This window comes from Ceratotherium simum, chromosome 24 (genome assembly GCF_057802395.1).
Source record: "Ceratotherium simum simum isolate JZ-2026a chromosome 24, ASM5780239v1, whole genome shotgun sequence".
Classification (NCBI taxonomy): Eukaryota; Metazoa; Chordata; class Mammalia; order Perissodactyla; family Rhinocerotidae; genus Ceratotherium; species Ceratotherium simum.
This window is the reverse complement of record NC_141923.1, coordinates 45,539,730-45,556,276: the sequence shown is the minus strand read 5'-3', so window position 1 is coordinate 45,556,276 and position 16,547 is coordinate 45,539,730. Positions and strand designations below refer to the sequence as shown.

Genomic DNA, 16,547 nt, shown 5'->3' with positions numbered 1-16,547 from the left:
TTTTTATATTTCAAAGTAGCTAGTTGGTTTCCATACACGATTGAATAATCCAACTTCTTTCCTATTGACTGGTGGTCCTTGCTTCATCTTTTGTTACTTTCTTGTGTAGTCAAGGGTCTATTTCAGGAGTGTCTCTTCTGTTCCATTGGTTCTGGTTTTTGTTCTCAAGTAATACATTGTTTTAATTATTATAGCAATAACACTAGTTTTATATCTTTTTTTCCTACAGTTAAAACCCCTTATTTCTAATTCACTGTTTTTGGTTAGGCTTAGAACAGTGTTTAGTAAAAATGGTAATAAGAAATTGCCCACTAAACACCTCACAAAAGGAACAGGCTGCAAAACAGACTTTGGCTGTAATGAAATTCACATCCTTTTTTTTCCCAGATTTTTAATACAAACACTTTTACTGTTTCACCTTTAAAAATTATGGGAAGGAAATATTTTTTTATTCTTGCCTTTTAAAACCATTAATTTGGAATGGATGAGCAATTTTGTCAAATGCCTTTTCAGTATCTGTATTAGTCTGAATTGAGAAGTTGTTTATAAAGTGAATTTTTGTAAGTGAATCACACTTTGCCACAACTTACATTGCAAATTCCAGAGTGTGTCCCTAGAGAAAATGCTTTGGCCTCAAGCAAAATATACTTTTTGATACCAGAATGTTTCCTTTCCCTGGAAAGGAATTGGGACATTTTCTTAATTACCAGATAGAAAAACATCTTCAAGCAGAGAGATGGAGTTTGAGAATGTCTTCTAGACTCTGGCATTATTCCGAGGAACTCTTTTAGAAACACAGTGCCCAAAAACTGCCAAATTCTGGAAATCCTGAGGACAGAATTGAACTAGGATTCAGGATCCTACTACCAATTGGCTGGGTAACCTAAGGATGCGTCTTGATTTGGCTTGCTTGAACACCTATACTAGCACTGTCAAATCTGGCTTTTGTGGTGATGGAAAGGTTCTGTAGCTCTGCTGTCCACTGTGGTTGCTACTGGCCACTTGTGGCTGCTGAACACTTGAAATGTGGCTAGTGTGAAGAACTGAATTTTTAATTTTATTTAATTTGAATTGAAGTTTAAATAGCTGAATGTGGCTAGTGGCTACCATATAAGACAATGCAAATCTAAACAATGAATCAGTATATATCTGAGGTCATTTGTAGGTCTCAAACTGCCTTTCTGAATATGGCTAGAAATTTCCTAAGAATCTTCTTATATTTCAAGAATTTATAAATTGAGAGAGTTTGAGGGAGAACTTCTAATGCGTTCTGATTCTTGGATTCTTGATAAGATACTCCCTGTATTCAGATTATGTACATGGCTGTTGACTGACTGCTAGTATCCATTAAAAGTAGTTTATTATTTGTAGTAAATGATAATGTATTTTCATGGTGAATATAAAGATTTTTTCTTTTCCTTTTGCAACTGGGGGTTAATGCTCCAAACCAAAATTAACTTCTAGATAATATGCTTCTGTGTAGCACTGAAGGGTTGGTTGTTACAAAAAATCATTTACTACAGAGAGGTTCCGAAGCCCTTTTGTGTAATTGATCTGATTCACCTACTACTATGCTGTTATAAAATGTGGTTTTAGAGAGTGCTTCCATTTTGTGAAATAAACTTGATTTTTTATGCATTTTTATTTCTAATATTTTTTAATCTTGTGTTTCAGCTATTATATTATGTAGGTATTCTAGAAATAGAAAAGTCTTCTTTAGAAAAGTTATATGAGAGAGAGTGAATCTCTGTAGCATCAATATGCATGATGTAAAGCTACGAATGGCTTTATGCTTTGTAGCTCATTAAAAAGTGTTTATATTTGGTATGAAATCACCCCCCTCACCCCCCAAAATCTGTCTTGGGTAATTGAATGAAGCTAATAAACTCTATAACAAATTGTTTTGAGAACTTAATTATTGCACACAGCATCAATTGTATATCTCTTTAGTGAGTAATTAGCCCAGTAATGTTCAAAAGTTGGATTTGCTTGCTCTGGCGAGTCCATATTTCTAGGACCTTCTAAAAATTCCCTATGCGTACTCTAAAAGTTTAAAGTAAACAAACGTTAGTGAAGTAAAGCATACATTAGTGTGATTCTTTTTAGGAGTAGTAAGAGGCATGCCATGAAATTAAAAAAAAGAGAAGAGATTGGAAGTAATTATTTTAGTGGTTAGAAACAGTTATAATAAGTTATGATATGGAAGAGATTCCAATGCTAGTTTTGATTTCTGGCTTACTCAGACTTTGGGCCAGTAATCAGATTTCTTTGTACCATCAAATTCTTTGTTTGAAATGCCCATGCCTTAGTCCATGTGAGATGATGGGCCCAGTGCTAGAGTAAGATGCTTCCTTTTTAGGCAGCCTTGGAGATGCTCAACTTTTAGATGCCTCTTACTATAGTAGAAGTTGTGTATAAGCAGATTTAAAAGAATCAGTGCTTTGCTAAATAATTAGTGATTTTATCCTAATTCTTCTATGTCTAAATTTGATTTTTAGAGATTAAGACTTTTGTATTCACACATTATATAGCTTATTTGAAGGACCACAGATTTTGACCTATGACTTATGGAAAAGAAAAAATAAGATGTACAATTTGATATTTCATATTCCTCTTTGTTTAAGAAGTATGCTTTTTTAAAAGAAGTCCCATTTTCTTATAGTCAATTTAAAAAGGGGCACATTTAGAATTTTCTAATTTTAGACATCTTCCTTCAGAGTGAAAGACTGTTCTTTATATATAAAACTTTCGATGGGTATGTATTTGATATTTTATGTGTTTTTAGCCAAAAGTCTGTAGACACTGAGGAAGCTACTTAAGTTAATTTGCTTTTGAAATTTATGACGTTAATTTTTGCCATATAACGCTGTCTGACACAATATCCCCAAACTCAGTGACTTAAAACAACAGTCATTTATTCTCATGAGTTTATGGGTTGGTTGAGGTGGCTTTGCTTCATGCTGCATTTATGTGGTTGGGATCTCCTCCAAGTGTCTCTCATCTTCTTGGCAGGTGGCCTGGGACCTATTCTTCCTATGGCTATGGCAGAGGTACCAGAGGGTAATCCCAGCTGCCAAGCACATTTTAAGCACCTGCTTGCATCATGATTGTTAACATCCCATTGGCCGAAGCAAGTCACATGGCCCAACCCAGAGTCAAGGGAAGGAAGCTAACTGGAGCTGTAGTCATGGCAGAGGAAAAGTCTTCAGGGAGGAGCACAGGACTAGGACCAGTATTTCAGTCTACCACATAGAGTTTATGCACCTGCCGTTTAATTTAGATGATAAGGGGTTAAAATAAGCAAATGTCAAAGTGATAAAAAAGGAATATGTGGGATTAATCTGTTTTTCAAAATTATTAATTGGTAAAATAGAAAAAGAAGTGTGGAGTATGAGATGGCACTAATTCAAGAATAAGATATAATGATAAATCTTCACCTGATTGTTCTTGAATTGTATAAACCTTATATCAAATCCATTTCTTGCTACACTTTGATTTTTTTCTCTTCATGTGATAGTTTCTCTTCTTTTAGGAATGAAAAATACTCCAGGTTAATACTTTAAAAATAATTTTTACCTATAGGGCAAAAAATAGATTCTTTGACATAAAGCACTAATGTTATATTAATATGTATTTAATCGGAGATATTTTGGACTATTGGAGCCAACGGCAGAATTTAAGAGTAACATAAGGAGCCTTCCCTATTCCTGACGCTTTGCATACTTTCAAGTATTCAGTGAAAAATGCTGTGCTGTCGGCCCTCCAGCAATGCTCAGAAATCAAAGAGTCAGTACAGTAAAAAACTTTTTCTTTTGTGATTCAATGACAGTACCAATTCGAAATGAAAAAGGGAGGAGAAAAGAAGCCAATGGCTAAATATTAGATAATAAATGTTGTTCTTTTCATAAACAGTTTTGTTTTTTAGGTAGACTGGATTTGCTTTGTGTGTTTTTTTCTTTTGTGTGGCCTTCTTGGAGGAAGAAGCCGGTAGGGAAGTGTGACCCTCCAGAGTCAACAGGAATTGAGTGAATGCAGGAAAGAATGGAGGGATTGCCCAGGGGTCAGTGTAGGTGAGGCTGGGGTCAGGGCCTCTCCTGAGCTGGAGAACTTTGCCTCATCTCCCAACACCACTCTGCACCAAAATCCACCCTGGAGAAGGTTGTGCCTTTCTACTTTATGGGGAAGGAAAGTGAGGTTCCAGGAAGTTCTGGGACTTAGGCAAAGTCCTGTGGGGTTGGACGCAGAGCCAGGATAGGTCTCCTTGCCTGCCTTTTGCTGCAGGGTGGCTGGACGGGAGTACTGGTGGATCAGCCCTGGAAGAACGGCTTAAAACCTACTGAGTGTGGGGTGGTACTGTGTTCCTGATAGAAAAAACTTGCTCATGTTTCGCCTTGGGGCATATTTTGGTATGGGGAAGCTAGAAAACCTCAAGGTAAGGAGAAGGCAACCTAAGTATAATCACCACGTCTCACCTGCCATAGAGATTTCAGTCTTGGAACTGCAGCAGCACATGAAAGCCAGTCGTTAAGTGACGGCCACAGCCTTCACCCTTCTTAAACAGGGTGCTGTATTTAGTAGGATGAAATGCCTTCCATGTCCATATTGAATTGAAATGTTTGAAAGAGGTTTGGGAATCTCTTTTTAAACTGAATTGGTAACTTTGTGTTGCTAACTTTGTAGCTGAGGAAACAGGCCCATCTGAGGTAAGTTCACACCTAGGAAAAGCGTTGGAGCTAGAATTCCTGTCTCTTGAGCCCTACTTTATTGTTAGTTCCGTCGAGTGGATTCTGACTCCTAGCGACCCTGTGGACAGCAGAGCAGACACTGCCTGGTCTTTTTGTGCCATCCTCTCACTTTCTGATACTATATCAGACGATGCTCTGCTGCTATTCATAGAGTTAATTTTTCAGAAGTGGGTGCCTGGGGCCGCCTTCCTGTCTAGTCTGGAAGCTCCACTGAAACCTGTCCACCATGGGTGACTCTGCTGGTATTTGAAATACCCATGGCATAGCTTTCAGCATCACAGCAACAGGCAGCTGCCGCAGTATGACAACTGACAGGGAACACGTGGTCTGGTTCCCCAACTCAGGCTGTGGCGATGACAACGCCAAATCTTCACCACTTGACCCCTGGGGCTGGCTTGATCCTTACACCACTGTATTATTTCCACAGTTATGTGGTGACGGTTTTATTGAGCTCCTCTTCAGTTTTAAGGTACCATGCAGAGGTGAAGGTGGGTATACAAAGAAATAGGAAACTTCTCAAAGAGCATCCAATCCAAGTGGTGTAAGATAAATGGAAGATTGACCTGTGTTGTCACACAGATCTGGTGTAGAAAACTCTTCTTAAGGTCCCATGACTGGAATCACATGTGTAGGGCATGCCAAGACATGTCGCCTTGTCCTAATTCAAAACTTCCTGTTCTGATTTATTTTTTTCCATTGTGTTTTCTAAGTCACTTTCATTAGCATTTATCAGTGTTGTTTTGTAGTTCTGTTATCTTGTCTGTCTTCTCCACCTGCGTCTCTCAAGAGATAAGATGTCTTTTTCTATCCTTAGCCCCTTAGCACCCAGCCCTGGGGCCTGACTCACCCCTTGCGCTTCACTTGATGCATTCTTGAATGGATGTATGTATTTTCATATTCAGTAGATCTGAAGTAGCTACTTGGAGCAAAGACCATTTCCAACCAGAAATAGGGAATTGAGAGTTTCATTTTAAGGCCAAGCCCAGGAAGATTTTCTGAATGAACTGATGTTTGAAAAGCTGCGGCAGGTCATCTCCACAGGGATGGACTGCATGGTGCTGCCATCATTAGTTCTCTGGCTGGAAATCAAAGTCTACTGTTTATTTTATGAGACCCTCAAGATGCAGCATTTCCTAGACCCAGAGAAATAAACATTGTTGGGCTTGGTATATAAAGTTCATTCGGGCAGGGCAAGTCCAGGTCCATACGGTAGGTTAAATGATAAGGAGTTGGGACTGCAATGGTGTAGAGCCAATGTCAGGCACTTGTTGGTTGTGTGCATATTCTTACGCACATTGCAATAGTGCATTCACTATCGTGGTGAGTTAGTGTGCACTGCATTGAGACACATGTCACGGTGCAGGGATGTGTCACGCTCTGCCCTGCCTTTGTGTCGCTTGTCTCTGATGTTGCTGTCCTGTTCTTCTGCAGGGCACAGTCTCCTTTGGTTGCAGTAATTGCTCGTGACTTATCTGTGCACATGACAGAGATGTTGCCTCCCAGGGAGGGCAGAGCCTTCAGTCTGTGATGAGAAGCCGGGCTGCCTCTGAAATGTGATCATTCAGTGCCGTTGCCCCGCCCCTTCTGCAGCCCACATGCATGTATGTGCTGCTCCGTGAATTCAGGCTGGTTAGGATCAAATGTGATGCCTCCAGAATGTGACTGGGAGCCCCTAGCACCCACTCTCTTGCTGCTGTTTCCTATGGAAAATTCTTTTCCACAAATGCATTTTTAGGAGGCAGGCGTCTTCTCAAGAATGTGTCTTTGTGTTGTATGCCAAGAAATGCCTTGAATTTAAGCATCGTCAGGGTGGTCTGTTGGAAAGAGTGTGCCGTCCGGAGTCAGAACCAGTGTGGATCCGGGTCCTGCCTGCCCTTCCCTGGCCCTGCGGGGTGTGTGCACTTCAGCTGTGCCAGGCTTTTGTCTCTCTACTGGAGGAGTAACGCCTTCCTCACAGGCTTTCTTGGCCCATAGTAAGTGCACAGCAAATGTTATTTAAAAAAACAGTAGTGTTTGAACTCTGAATTTTAAACCAAGAAAAACCTTTATTACTTTGTGAGGTTTCTTACATAGGTTTTTCATTGTCCATTGCAGCTTCCAAATACCTTTACTATTAAGACCAACTATTTGCTCTGCATATATGAAAAGTAAAATTTTCATCACACATTTACTAAATAAGTTGTTTTTAAGTCTCCAGAATTTTTTTTAAAATTTGACGATTGAAAGGCAACTTGTGAGTTTGAATTGAAGTACCCTTGTTCAGCAGCTGGAACAGGTGTGTCAGCACCACTTGGAAATCTTATTTTTACTAACTCACTAGCTGAAAAGCTTGCCAGGCCAGGGAACATCCTGACCTTTTTTCATGGAAAAAAGGAATGATAACATTTTGCCCTTGTAAGCAGAATTGCATCTTTATGCCTGGGCTCTATTCCGCTATACAAAAGATGGTCCTCCTGTCACATTGTTGGCTCAGAGGGTTTCAGTGCCCACCGTGTGCCCCATGCCCTGTGTCAGGTGCTCGAGATGGACTTCACATTCCCTAGGGGGAGGAGAGGTTAGATTGAGGGGGGAGATAGTGTTAAGGAGGAGATCACAGTGCTTGACTTGAATTAGGTCAGGTGACAAAGGAGACACCATGAAGCGGGGAGAGGGAGACTGTGCTGAAGGATTGGGGCTTGTTCCAGGCATCTATGACTGTGTAACCAACTACACCAAAACTTAGTGGCTTAAAACAACAACTGTCTTATTTATTGCATGATGGGCCAGGAGTTTGGGCACTGCTCAGCCGGGCCATTCTTCTGTTCCACGTGGTATCAACTGGGTTACTTGGTGGTAGTCAGCTGAATGATGGGCTGGTTTGGAGGGTCCAAGATGGCTTCACCCACACAACTGGTGCCTTAGTGGGTGGTTGGAAGGCTGGGCTCAGCTGCGACTGCCAACTGGAGCGCCTCTGTGTGGCCTCCCCTGCATGGTGGGTCCCAGGTTTCTTCCGTGGCGGCTCAAGGCTCCCACAAGACCTAGACAGAAGCTGCAAGGCTTTTGAGACCTGGCTTTGGAAGTCTCAGAATGTTACTTCCTCCACCTCCTGTTGGTAAACAAGTCACTAAGGCCAGCCTGGGTTTAGGGAGAGGAGAATTAGATTCACCTCTCAATGGGAGAAGTAATGGGAATTTGTGGCCATCTTTAATTTGCCACACTGTGTTCCTTGATAGGAGAGCCATTGGGAGACTCTAAGGAGGAAGAGTGGTTGGGATGGTGGGTGTGTGACACGTGACCAAATGTACTTTTAGATTTGGAGGCAAAGGTCCAGTGACAGTGGAGTGATGAGTCGGCAGGTGTTGCAGGTGGGCCAGTGGGTGTAGAGTGCTCTTTCAAGATTCTTGGCTGTAGGGAGAAGATGGGAATGAGAGTGGAGGCTCAGAGTGAGGCTCAAGGTTGGAGGGATTTGTTTGTTTTTGCTTTGCTTGTTTGTTTTGAAGATGGTTGAGGTCACCAATGACCCACTCTTTTCCAAATCATGGTTGTGCCTTCTTGTTCTGCTAATGGCCGCTTAACTGATTAACACTGTTGAAATTCTCTTTCATCTTGTCTTTGGTGATGCAACCTTCCCCTGGCTTAGTAGCAACTAAGAGGGATTATTTCTTTAAGTGGTTATATTTCCCAGGGTCTGTCCTTCTTTACTTCGTTATTCTGCACCTTTCTCTTGAGCAGTCTCCTTTGCTCTCATGATTTTAAGTGTTACACCTGCGTGGTGAAGGCACCTAAGTCCATAACGTCTCTTGTCTCCTAAGTGTCTCCCCCTGGGTGCTCCTGTAATTCCTGTTCCTTTTTCTAATAATGCCATCACCCTGGCCTAGACCAGAAGCCTCTGTGACATTCCCTTTCTCTGTCCCTCACTCTGTGCAGCCAGACAGGCCATGAAGTACTATTGATTTTTTTCCTTTAAAAGCGAGGTTCTCAACTGGCTTCAATCAAGCATCACCTGTGGAACTTTTGAAACATGCGTGCCTGGAGCCTTGTCCCAGAACTGCTGGACCAGAATCTCTTGAGACTTAGGCATGCATATTGTTATAAAGCTTCCTTGGAGTTGCTGATGTTCACCAAGCATTGAAACAACTGTAAATTTTTTGTCTAATCCTCCAACTCATTTCCGCTATCGCTGCTTTGGTCTAGGCTGGTATAGTTTTCTGTACCTATCGTAACAAATTACGAGAAATGTGGTTGGTGGCTTAAAACAGCAGAATTTATTCTCTCACAGTTCTGGAGGCCTCAGTTCTGGAATCCAGGTGTCGGCCAGGCTCCAGCGGCCCCAGGGGAGGAACTTTCCTTGCCTGTTCCTGCTTCTGGTGGCTCCAGGCGTTCCTTGGCTTGTGATTGTCTGACTCTGGTCTCTGCCTCCATCTTCACACGGTCATCTCCTCTCTCTCCCTGTGTGTCTTTTATAAAGACACTTGTCATTGGATTTAGGGCCCCCCAGTAATCCAGGATGATCTCGTCTCCAGATCCCAGACTACATTTGCAAAGATCTTTTTCAAAATAAGGTCACATTCACAAGTTCTGGGACATGGACATATCTTTTGGGAGGCCCCATCCAACCCACTTACACTCCGCCTATGGTTAGGATAGTTCTCCCTTCTGATCTTCCTGTCTCTAACCTGTATATCCATCCTGTACTGTGCTGCCCCAGCGATTACTTTATATCCAGTCATGTTAGTCCTTTGCTTAAATCTTACCAACTCACCATTCCCTTTAGGGGAAAAAGCCATGCCCCTTATCGTGAAGTTCCAGGCTGTTATCTGGTCCCTCCTACCTTTTACCCTCCTAGCCCACTACTTCTCTCATCTTGAACTTTCTGCTCTCACATACTGACCTGCCTACACTCCTCCTGGCCTCTGTGCATACTGTTGCCCTACATTCCCCATTTAGTCTTGTTCACATTTCAAGACGGTTCGAGTGGTGTCTCCTCCATGAAGCCTTCCCTAATGCCTCTTTCCCATGTGCTTTGTGGGACTAGTGCATCTTGTTGCATAAGTGTTTTATCCCACTTGTCTTTGTGCCTTTCTCTGCTTTTAAGAGGAGAGCTCTGAAGACAGGGAAGCAGAAATTCATCATTGTAGCTCTAGTACTTGGAGTTATAAATGTTGAATGAGTGACCATGTAGCTTAACCTAATTAGAAACTTGTCTCATCATGGCACTGGTTTTCCACTGTTACCTTCATTATTTCCAGTAGGATTGTTCACTGATCATCATCTAGATTACTAAGTAAGGAGGCAGTCTGCAAGTAGACTGGTGTATCATTTGCTTAACCTGTAATATCTGAGCAGCTATGCTCAGGCAATTTAAATTAAAATGTTTCTGCATATGTTAAGGCTGACATTTTTGGTTTTTGTGTTTTTCCCTTCATATTAGATACGGCTTTGGAGTTGTAAGTAGCAGAAACCAACCTGAGTTAGCTGAAACTAAGAAGAATTTCATGAACAAGGATCAGAGTAGAAGCGGCCAGTAGAAGCCCTTAAGGATCCTCTTTCCATCGCTTCTTGTTGCTTGTCTCTGTTCATCTGCTCCAGTCCTCGCTTCTCTGCTTCTCCGTCACGTGACAGATTGTGATGTCCCCACAGCGCCTGCGCTGATGTTTTACAGCTCCAGCCATCCGCAGAGATTGGCTGGTTGTCTCTCAGTCCTAGTTTTGTGTTTTCCGGGACGAGACTGTCATTGACTATCTTGGGCCAGATGTCCACCTCCGGCCATTCAGCTCCAGGGTGATGGGGAGGGCGCTGGCCTGGCCATTTCATCCCAACACGGTGCCAGGGCTCACTGTAGGAAGTTAAAGGATAGACTCCCAAGAAGGGAGGGTTGTTGTGGCAGACCCCTAAAAAGCTCTGGCACACTCTTCCTCGTTAGGTGCTCTTGCCCAGCAGTGTCTGGTGGAGAGAAAGATGCGGCAGAGAGCCGGGAACCCTGAGGGGCAGCAAACCTGGCTAGATCTTTTACCAGTTGCCTCTAGGCCACAGTGGTGAAAATGGTCCTCTAAATTGTTTAGAGCCCTGGCTTTAATTGATTCACATATTTTTCTCTTAATACAGAATGGTCATCTTGATTTAAGTGATGTGGAAATATATTAAAGTGAATTTATAATGATTGTTTACTCATCGATACGTTCATTATAGTAGCCATCAAAAATATGTTTAAGAAAATAATGTACATTATTATGATCTTGCCTCAGAAAAAGAAGAGGCATAGACTTGAAGTAAACTATCTCTGTGTTCTAGAGACATTTTTATGTAGCTAACTTTTCTTTGTGATGGAAATGGAAAAATTCAAAACATAGTAGGAATAACTTCTGGTGATAATTTAAATCCATTGTCCTATTGTAGCTACTGAAATGTAAAACAAACCCAAAAGCTTTTGTTCTGACTTTTGATGTCCTCGGTAGGCTCAGGTCCCTTTGCCTTCTGGGCCACCATGCTCTTCTGGATGTGACTGGACAAGTGGCAAAGGCAAGACTTTTAGGAGAGGAGCGGACCACCAGGTGTGCTGCCCTTGACTGGTGTTCTGAGGGGGCCTTGGAGCTGTAGTATTATCCATGTCAGTCTTAAATGATTCCTTCCCCTTCTTTGGGTTCTCTTCTTGAAAAGATCTTCTGCCAAGGGGGAGGTGGGGAATACTCATGTCAGTGTGGCAACGTGAGACAACGGTCAGAGCATCCAGAGTCAGAAAGTACAGTTGAAAATGGAAGCACTACCTTGCAATCCTGTGTCTCTTAAACACTGATATTAGCTTAAGGTATTAATGCAGGAAATCTGCTTAAGGACATTATATGTTTTCCAGGTGACTTTTTAAGTTATTTGACAGTTTGTGGACTAAAACTCATCTTTTTACTTTTGGGCCTTTTTATGGGCAATCTTCTTGCAGAGTCAGATTTTATGTTTAATTTTTGCAAGTTAATTTTGCTAACCTGACAGTGTAGGTTCAAATAGAAGTGGGAATGGATGTAGAGAATTCAGAACTTTTAAGAATGCAAGTAATTAAATTTGGTCTTCTTACAAATAAAGATCTTACATTAACATGATTTGAGAATGAGAGATGAAGTTTAATTAGCATGCTACTTTCTAACTACTTCATTTAAAAATATTTCTTGAGTGTTTCTCAGGGGTCCATTAGAATGACGCTGGCTGAATTGAGCCAGCACTAGTACGGCCTCTGCAGAATTCTCATTTGCTTATTTATACTCTGTCTCTTTCCAAAAGATTTGAAGAGTCTGATTTTATAGAATAGGAAGCCTATAATTACTTTGTAGATCACTCAAATTAAGTTTCTGGAAGTGATTGGAATTTCATTACAGCTGAAGTCGGTTCTGCAGCCCATTCCTTTTGTGGGGTGTTTAGTGGGCAATTCTTTATGACCATTCCTATCTCTTCTCTTATTCTATCTCACTTTTATTCTTAAAACTTTTAAAATCTGTAAATAAATGAACTCTTTCATCTCCATTTATAGGTACAACGGTGCTTTACCTAATGGAGACAGAGGCCGGAGGAAAAGCAGATTTGCTCTCTATAAGCGGCCGAAGGCTAACGGCGTCAAACCCAGCATGGTCCACGTGATATCCACTCCGCAGGCCTCCAAGGTAGGTGGCTCCTGCGAGCTGGGAGGGCCTTTGCAGATGGGCATTCACAGCTACTCCTTGTTATTCCTTGTCCTTTCAGTCCTCTTTCTCTGTAGAACAGACTTTCTTAACCATTTGTGGCCAGATAATTCTTTGTTGTGAAGAGCTGTCCTATGCATCGTAGCGTATTTAGAGCATTCTTGGCTTTGACCCACTAGATACCAGTAGCACACCCCCCAGTCCCCAGCTGCCAACCAAAAATGTCTCCAGACATTTCCAAATGTCCCCTGGGGGTGGGGTGGGCAAACCCTCTCCTCCCCTCACCCCGTGATGAACCACTGCTTTAGGATATAGTGGAACCAGCGTATATCAATTTAGAATAGTTGTGATTGAAAAATAAATGATGTTCTTTATCCTAAAGAGAGTTTTTGTATTAAATCTTGCTATACAACTCATCAAGAGTTGTTATTTTCCTTCTCTTAATTGAGTAGTAGGTGTTTTCACATAAACTACATGTACACGGATTTGAATTTTTGTAATTATTAAAAGATTGGAAGTAAACAGAGCTGAGTGCTGTAAGAAGTCTACTATTCATGTTTCCTCTCAAGTTTGAAGTATGTAAAATGTTAATTTCTTATGATTATTTCATTTGTTTTCTGATATATAAGAGGAGAGAAGACAGTTTCCATTCTGGTTGGTATATTCTGCTTATTAGATTTATGACAAATTTTCTTTTAATTAAATTCTTTAATCTATAACATAGATTCCTTTTCTATAAAATAATTGTATTTACTTGAAGTATTTCATATGGGGCACTGGCTGTACATGTTTATTTATCATAATGGGTTTGGACCATCTGGAATAAATAACAGACTTGATTCCCATTTTTACTGAAAACCCGTGGTTCAAAAGGAAATGAATAGCTTCGTTAAAGCACATATGGTATTTATACTCAGTCTTAGAAACAGATCACCTTTGTTAATGTTTTTATTAAAAAAGCTCCTGTGTTGTTTCTGAAGTAGTGCCATGGAAAAAGTTTGCTAGAATGTACCCATTAAGATTGTCTTGTGTTGATGAGGGAATGTTAGATCAGAACATCAGACACCAAGGAAACAGGAAAGATTAATCTCTAGCGGCCAAATTTTTGGCTAGAGAAAGGGAAATAAAGTAAAAGTTTCAGGAAGGGAAGGACACTTATGGGGAAGACAGAGGAAGTCAGCCTTGCAAAGAATCTGAGAGGAGGAGGAAGTGGAACAGCAACAGAATCTCAGACAGTCAAGGAAGTATGAGAAACGTTTCGTAGCCCAAAGACTTTGGTGGAGAAGGATATCCAAGACAAATGTGTTTGAGCGTGTGATGAGTGCCAGAGATATTCTGATATTATAGACGTGGTCCTTGTAATTTTGTCTCTGTGTTGACATTTATCTTTGCTGCCTCTGGCTGTGTGCCTTTGTACTTTTTTTTTTTATCTTAGATTTTATGTTGATACAGTGGCTTCAGATATTTAAATTTTTTTTGTAGAAATCATTGATTACTCAGGCTTTATGTTATGATAGAATATGAAATATATCTTCCAGTAGCTACTATGGAAAATCAATAGCTCTTCCTTATTCCTCACCTACCTCCATCTGCTCCAGTTTTAGCTTTTTATGTTTTACCTTTACACCTAGATTTTACCTGAAGTTATTTAGTTTATAAATCTTTTGGTAGTTGTCTGTCTAAATCTGTGTTTAAAAATATCGCCCACTGTGCTAGTAGTAGGGAAAATTGGGTTTTGGTCTTGTAACCTGGGAAAAATATATTCTCAGGGCCTGAGTTTCCTCCTTTATAAAATGAATGAGTTGGCTGTAGGCAGGAGCCATGTTGAATCAGGTAAGATACTTTGGTTATAAGCAACAGAAATGATTCTGTCTTAAAAAAAAGAAAAAATGGAGAAACTATTACAAGTTAGGGTAGGAACAGCTCTCAGAATTGGGAGAAGTTGAGTAACGAGGTTTTGTGAGAGAGGAGAACTGGAGTATCAACAAGAGTTAACACAGAAATTCTCTCAAGGGTGTTATAAAGTGACTTGTCTCCAGCTACCTTCTATTTCTTTTAAGGGTTTTAAGTTTTCAAGAAAGAGAATCTGATAGGCCTAACCTGGGTCAGTCAATCATGGCCAAGGGAAAAGAGTAGACCAGACATATTTATTGTGAGCTGACCGAATACCCGCCATGTTGCCTTTCCCTTGGGCATTTTACTCATCTTGGTACCTGTATACTGAGGGCCTTGTATGTAGTATTCCGTCCTACCTGAACCTAGCACCTTAGTCACAAATCCCTCACTCCTTTGGTTCTCTCTCAAACTCCCATCCCTGGTCAGCTTTGCCCTGCCACTCCTGCTGCTCTGTTGGCCCCTAGACAAAGTGTCATATGTTGAGCCTTTTCTTCGAATGCTCTTCCTGCTGCCTCACAACTGAATCCTGGTTTTTCACCAGTAGACTCTTTTTATTCTTCTTTCCATCTCTTCCAGTTCATAGAGCTAGAAATGATTTCATTCTGTTTCCATTTCAGTCTCTTCTTTTCAGCCCTACGTTGTTAATTTAAACTACCTCTTCCCTTGCTTCTCCTGACCTCACCGACCTACAGTTCTCTTTCTGCATATTTCAGTGACTCAGTACCTACCGCAATCTCTGTTTTTACCTGACCCCATTAAACCGTGCATTAGCATCCATGGTTCACAGTGCTTTAACTCTTTCAGTTTTGGAGCCTGTCCCTTCTGTTCCGCTTTCCCCACGGGTATAGTGGAACTTATAGCCCACTTTCACTTGAAAGTGACCATAATCTCCAGTTCCTTCTACTTGTGTATGCATGTACTTTCTTATCTGATCTCATCAAGACATCCAGCCCTTTACCCTGTCCTTATTTGCCACGGTTGTTAGCCCACTTGGCTTTTCCAGTTATATGTTGACTTCACCCCAGATTCTCTTTCTCTGGTGCCTTTTGGCACCGCTCTTTGTGAGTCCCTGGCTCTGGGCCCTTCCCCGGCCCTGCTGGATTGTTCTTCTTGTCTGTCTTCTTGTTCACTCCATTTCCCCTCACAATGCCATGGTGTGTGGTGGTTCTTGGCAGAAGTTGTTTGACCTGAGTCAGCAGTGGTTTGTCTGCTCTGAAATTTCTGATTCTGCAGTATTGGTAATGAAAGGGTCATCTTTGATTGGATCGTAAAAGTGAGACCTAGATGGGTGGGTGTGGTTACCATTGTTAGAATTTGAGTACTTGGTCTTTCAACTATGTTATTCCTTCCCTCTGCCCCACAATCTGGGAGCAGACCAGGGAGTACCCCTCTGCTGCTGGAAAAGGGGACCTTTGGGTCTTCCATGCGTGCCAGTGTCCCAGCTAGTCAGATGAGGATGGCAAGTATGTGCTACTATTGTGTAATCTTTATTTGTGTACATATTTGCTCTTGGAATAGTAGTACTTAAAGGTATTTTTCCTGTTATATAATTTTTAACAAAACCTAAAGTCCTGTTTTACTTTTGGCAGTTCTGTTACATAGACATAGGGCATTTAGTGATTTATTCACTCATTCATATATTTCACAAGTGTTTATCCACTTTTTTATGGCCAAGCATCATGCTAGGTATTGGATATACTGCAGTGAACAAAACATGTCTGCGTGGAGCTAATCGTCTAATGAGTAGGCTAACGATAAGTAATCATGTGACTACACATTTAATCGCACATTGTGAAAAGCACAGTGAAGGAAAAGAATAAGGTGCTGTGGGAAAAGGGTGCACAGAGTTTAGATTGGGTAGACAGAAGAATCTCTGAGGCAGTGGCATGTGAGCTGTGAGCTGAAAGGTAAAGAGGAATTATCCAGGAGAACAGAGAAATCTGGAGCTCCTGTGATCCTGGTTGGAGACTTTGGACTTTTTTCTAAGGAGAAACACTGTGGGGTGTTAAGCAGAGGGAGTGGCATAATATGACCGAGCATTTAAGGTGATTTCTGTTTGTTCATTTACTTTTTAATGATGTGGGGCAACTATTCTGCTCTTACTTAACCAGTGAATAGTGTGGTGGTGGTGGTGGTGGTGATGGTGCCTGATAGGTGAATATTTTGCTAGCGACATGGTTTAAATTTAGCAACATTACTGTGGAAAATTCCTCATCATGGTTTTCCTGTCTTATGTTGTGCTTTATTGAAATCTCCTTTTTTG

The 16,547-nt window shown here is 41.2% G+C and overlaps 1 protein-coding gene and 1 long non-coding RNA gene across 3 annotated transcripts in view; both read left to right on the top strand.

Annotated features, from left to right (window-relative positions):
- LOC147913946 (uncharacterized) overlaps positions 1 to 11,145 on the top strand; it is a 30,984-nt gene extending 19,839 nt beyond the window's left edge. Inside the window, exon 3 of the long non-coding RNA XR_015556185.1 lies at positions 10,156 to 11,145. This is a non-coding gene — a long non-coding RNA (uncharacterized LOC147913946). The remainder of the gene's footprint in view (positions 1 to 10,155) is intronic.
- The window catches only part of PELI2 (pellino E3 ubiquitin protein ligase family member 2), a 188,266-nt gene that overhangs the window by 38,591 nt on the left and 133,128 nt on the right, over positions 1 to 16,547 (top strand). Inside the window, exons 1-2 of one of the 2 annotated variants that reach the window (XM_004426443.3) lie at positions 11,194 to 11,275; positions 12,241 to 12,370. In XM_004426443.3, coding sequence (XP_004426500.2) covers positions 12,335 to 12,370 — 36 coding nt within the window. In that variant the 5' untranslated portion in view covers positions 11,194 to 11,275; positions 12,241 to 12,334. Of the gene's footprint in view, positions 1 to 11,193; positions 11,276 to 12,240; positions 12,371 to 16,547 lie in introns of those variants that run through there. The other variant, XM_087448458.1, reaches the window with a different exon arrangement.